We start from the raw sequence: 5,397 nt of genomic DNA on the forward strand, positions 1-5,397 counted from the left end.
ATCTATTAATGTAAACTGCACAAAGACTTTCGGTTTGTCTCGTAAGATCACGTATAGTGGAGTCACACTGAATTACTCTGAATTACCTTCTGTCTAACCTCCCTGCAATGCTGAAGTAAAAAATAATAATCGACGCGGAGAGTTAACTACTTCCTGCCTTGAACCGCCAGGTTCGGGTTCAAATACGATTTGTAATTAACAAAAATATGGCACTTACATGAGAGTGAAAGAAATAGAGGTAACGGTTCCACCAAGTGCATTATTCGGACACGGAAGCAAAAATATATTATTGTTTTTTTTATATATATTCAAGCCATTTGACGGCGGAGGATATCAGAAGTTGGCTTCACGCGTATATAGATCTATATGTCTTCACATGGCGAATCCAACTCGGTTATTGAACGTGGCAAGCGGAAGCTCTGACCACTTGCCTACGAAATCGGGGCCAGAGAGTTGATGGTGAGATGGAAGCTAAAACATGTTATTATTTCTTTTTAGACTGTGGTTGGGACTAGGGCGTTGATTTTATGACACTTCACTGGTTTCGTTATAAAACATAAACTGAACAATATAAGACAAAGTCGTCAATATCCCCTGCAATGGTAAAATACGATTCATGTATATGTCAACTAGTTCTGACTATGTCAAATGTTCCATTGTTCTTCACATTAATCTCACCAAAGCATATATATGTAAACTATGTACTAAAATGCTTGTTTCGATCAACAACAAAATTGCCAGAGTGCTTCCATTGTTTGATGTACCTCATTAATGCTGGTGAAGAAATAGGATAGCATTGTTAATTCGTGTTATTAGGTTCTTGAGTACTCACAATGAGGTATTACATTATTGAAAGATTTAAAAAAGCTGCTCCGGAGAGGGTGCACTAGCACCAATTTCGGACAAAGTATAACCCAAATCCTCCGAAAGGCACCAGCTCACCACCAGACCTATCTATGTGGCATGTTTAGCGAAGAAACATCGAACGGTCTTAAAGTTCTGCTCCGGAAAAAACGAATTTGCACGGTTGGACGGGTTCCAGAATATTTCATTAATATCTGTTCTTGGGATGGGACGGATACTCGGGTGCTCGAATCCGTATCGGTTACACCTGGAATCGAGTTCCCGGAAAGGGAGAGACCTCTGTAATGACAAGGGCATGTATCTGGAACCTAGAACAAACTGGACGACACACTGGCTAAGTTGAGTGTTTGGGCTTATTTTCAAGAGAACCAAATGCCGACTCTGTGGTACCATGCTATGTATTGCACTATTATACACTGTAAAGCATAAACCTGTTAATTACATTGTGGAACTGTTTCGTTGCTTAATGATTTAGTTCCTCAAAAGGTTTAAACTGTCTGACGCTATTACATTTTACATGTACAGTTACAAAACATTCACAACACAGTTATTAACAGTGATTCCATTCCACCAATACTAATTCACAGAGAGCTTCTAACATGTTTGGCCTTGTGTAGCTCCAGAATACACTGGATATACATGGTAACTGGTAAAGATTTCAGTTACTTTTGCCAAGCTTTCAATTGTGTGATTGTTCAGAGTAAAATCCATGAAACATTGATCGCTAAATAGTCAGTGAAGTTCATGTTTGTATCTATTAATAAGCTGTAATGTTCTGTTTTGATCTGACGAACTGGCCGTTCAGATCCAAACTCTCTGACGCTGGTATATTTTACATGTACAATGAATTACAAAACATTCAAAACACACTTATTAACAATAATTCCACTCCATCAAGCTTTACTAAATCACAGAGAGCTTCTAACATCCTTGGCCTTGTATACCTCCAGAATACACTGGAATACACTGTCCCCATTTCTCAACATATCTACACACAAACTGTCAGGTTCTTTTTCGTGTTCCCATATCTCAAGTTCAAGACCATCGCCATAGTTACATTCTTTTCGGTACCACATGGAAGCTGATTTGAGTAATAACGGTCGAATGGGTAAACCCGAGTTGGACTGACGTTTTCCCCTTTGAACTAAACCATCGCAACAGTACTTCAAATAATTTGAAAAACTGAGATGGTGGTTTGCGTCTGTATCGCTGTAAGGTACATCTTGTACCGACACCTTGCTTACACGTGATTGGTCGGATGGCCTCTCAAGAGCGTGAAACCTCACTGGCTGGCCTCCATCACACAGATGCCCGTATGTATTCTTCCACTGTTGGGGAATCTTAATCGGCTTTCGAGAGGTACTGTCCACCAAGACTATCTGACTTCTATATCGTGCCAACGGAATTTCGTCGGCCTTCATCTCCGTTTCCATGACGTAGCTGCTGCTCCCGACGTTGCTGATGCGACTGTCTAGGCACAAAGGGGCTTTGACTACAGACCCATCGTACAGTTTATCACGGAAGTCTATTTGTGCAGTGATGTTAAATGACAGATATTTCTTGCTGAGTTCTTGCAAGCCGAGTAATGAGTCCTCGCCGTCAGTTGCCTCTACCAGACAGATCTGTGTGGAGTCCATTAGATTCATGACGCTCCAAGGCTTCGGGAAAGCTGTCGACAGAGTGAGTAAGTGAGTTAATATGATTTTATGCTTCTTATGGAAATATTCAAGCAATATGACGGCGGAGGATACAAAAATAGGTCTTATACACGTAGCGTATACACGTACTCAAATAGTGAATCATTTCAATCGAACTCGGGTTTTGGGCGTGGCAAACGAATGCTCTAACCACTGGACTCAACTTGAGGGTTGATTGTAAAATGGGAAATGTTCCATACACCAAAATATTTCTAACCAATTCACTAGCTAATGCGTAAGATGGATATACTTGGACGCAGCTTTTAGTAATATCATGGCCTTGGAGATCAGAAATGGGCGTCATGATTCGTACTCATGTTGGAAATTGAACCCAGATCTTTGGCTTGACGAGCGAACGCTTTAATCGCTTGGCTACCTCACTTCCCAAAGAACAATTTTCGATTGCCAATTGAACGTTCTGATATAGTAGGACTGCGTAATATAACCGGTTTACCGGTATTTACCAGTTCAAACATGCAAACGATATATATTGCTATACGATGATCGAAAGAACGGTATTTTTACATGCATTCGTAACATTCGAATTCTTCGAATATTTCCATTTTTCACACCGGAAAGCATGCTCTTCTTATCATAACAAGTGATGACCAGTGATCTCTGATAAGTTCTGACCAGGTCAAGTTGCCGTCTAAAATCTCAACTTTTTTAAAAGGTGGAGAAACTAGTTGAAACTAGTTACCACTGTGTTAATGTTAAATGTTCCTTTCCTTCTTTTATTTGCGCCACTTCTTTTTTACATCATTACTCTGTGAGTATTATTATTTTCTATTAAAACTTAATCAAACATAGTATAACTTTATAAGTATCTGTGAAACAACACCCCTATGATGTAGTATGTTGATGTTTGAGGTTACTCGATGTTTGACCAGAGTGACTGGTTTTGCATTCATTAGCATCACGGCATATCAGTTTGGAGTGTGAAGGTTGTCACGGTTCATTCTCACATTTCGTTACGATGCCAGTACATAAGCTAACGATATCCGTCATTAAGCACATTCTTCATATGGTCGTTCCAGTCCACACGACAAACATAATGACTCACATTGCGCGTCAAAGGCGCTGTAAGGCAAGCCAGGAACGATAACTCGTCCTGAGTTTGGTGCCAGTAGTATTCTCTCATATCCCAGCTGTTTAACAATTCTGAAATACGAAGGATATTTAGGTCACATCTTGTATAACAAACATAGCAATATCAACTTTGGTTACTGGAAATAAACGTCATTTGAAAAAAATAGTTAAATGTTAGCAATCGCTTTCATGCAACTATCATAATATGTGACTTGGCTAAATAAATAATTATAAAAAAATAAATAAATAAATAAATAAATAAATAAATAAATAAATAAATAAATAAATAGAAAACTCTTTTCCTAGGAATGATACATTACACTGTACACTGAATACAGAATCACAGATTTGATAGAATATGCCAACAGTTCATACTACGAAAGAAATTACTTAAATTCGCTTACTCCACTGCAGCCTTAACCAGGTTGGTGTGGCCATGTGACATATATACCTGTAATCAGTGTAGAGTAACATTCTTAGGACATGTCTTTTCTATTTTTTCTTCCATTTTTTAACATAATGCTTGTCGCATGGTAGTAATGGTAATAATATTTAGCTATTTTTGTCAGATAACATTTGTTGGACCAGCGGGGCTGTGGGGTAGTCTAGTGGGCTTAATGCATGAACTCGTCACGCCGAACACCCGGGTTCGATTCCCCACACGGGTACAATTAATGTGTGAAGCCCATTTCTAGTGTTCTCCGCCGTGTTATTGCTCAAACCGTCGTAAAACCATACTCACTCACTCTTAACAGGTTGCTCATTATACCCGTAATCCCCATGTCTTGCACAAGAGAAGAAAAATCAGAACAAATCCATATCGCACCTTCAATGGAAACATTACGGTAGAGCAATGGCCGCCTCAACACCTTAAAAGTCTGCACTACGTGTTTTATCACGCTAGTCGTAACATGATAAAAGTGAAATCTAATGTGAATACACAGACACGTAAATAGTGTGTTGTAGCATGCATGATACTTACCTTGAAAATCCCGTTGTCATCGTTAAGGAGTGACAATGCAACAATGAGCAATCGCCTGGACAGCGATCGGATTCGCCTATCTGGGGTTGAAGTTCATGTCCAGGGCCCACTTACACAGCGCTAAGATCGCCTTGTGGAGGTCAACACGGGTTGCTTTGTATGAGCTGGTTCCCAAATCCCTTCACGCGCTCTAACTTGCGTTTATTGAGATATGCGAGATGGGGCCCAGTTAACGCTTTGCTCCCCACTCGCTCGTTGCTGGAAACTGCCCGACGACAATCTATTCTCGAAGTTTGGTCGTCAAACTTCATGGCGCATGGCTCCAGCACTTTATAGTACATGTATAATATTAAATCAGTTGTCCATGATGTCATAAAGGGTGTTCCTCGCGCCATCTGAACAACGAGGTGTTAAAATACGACAAAGTAAAATGCCAGAAGGTGTTCGGAACAAACCATATCTATTCACTTGGTGCAGGCAATCCAAACTCAGTAATAATGTTTCTCTCTATGATATTGGCAAATAGTACCTGAAAGTTTTCTTTGTAGTTTTTGCACAACTGTAATATTCCTTTTCAACTACATGGCTTTTCTTAAGTAAATATATGTCAGCACTCATTCAGTTGTCTTCATTATGTAATCATGGTAATGTTTCGTGCTTCTGTTTCAATTGATGAAGCTATGGTACCAGAATATTTTAATAACCATGTAATACCCATGATAGGTGTTCACGTACCAGAAATGTAATGATCTGGGGTAGAATAGG

General features: G+C 39.6%; 1 protein-coding gene across 1 annotated transcript; it reads right to left on the minus strand.

Annotated features, from left to right (window-relative positions):
- Window positions 1-481: 481 nt before the first annotated feature.
- On the minus strand, window positions 482-4,757 carry LOC137272412 (uncharacterized). The gene is made up of 3 exons (XM_067804793.1): window positions 4,633-4,757; window positions 3,625-3,722; window positions 482-2,533 (listed from the first exon to the last, which is right to left on the minus strand). The coding sequence occupies exons 1-3, from the start codon at window positions 4,650-4,652 to the stop codon at window positions 1,773-1,775; spliced, it is 879 nt and encodes a 292-aa protein (XP_067660894.1). The 5' UTR covers window positions 4,653-4,757; the 3' UTR covers window positions 482-1,772.
- Window positions 4,758-5,397: the final 640 nt, after the last annotated feature.

Source organism: Haliotis asinina, chromosome 2, assembly GCF_037392515.1.
Source record: "Haliotis asinina isolate JCU_RB_2024 chromosome 2, JCU_Hal_asi_v2, whole genome shotgun sequence".
Classification (NCBI taxonomy): domain Eukaryota; kingdom Metazoa; phylum Mollusca; class Gastropoda; order Lepetellida; family Haliotidae; genus Haliotis; species Haliotis asinina.

Bases quoted from the DNA above. Each gene is read 5' to 3' on its own strand.
- LOC137272412 (XM_067804793.1), bottom strand. From the start codon at position 4,652: ATGACAACGGGATTTTCAAG. The intron at 3,723-4,632 runs GTAAGTATCATG...TTCGTATTTCAG, and splicing joins ATGACAACGGGATTTTCAAG to AATTGTTAAACAGCTGGGAT. The intron at 2,534-3,624 runs GTGAGTCATTAT...CTCTGTCGACAG, and splicing joins CAGCGCCTTTGACGCGCAAT to CTTTCCCGAAGCCTTGGAGC.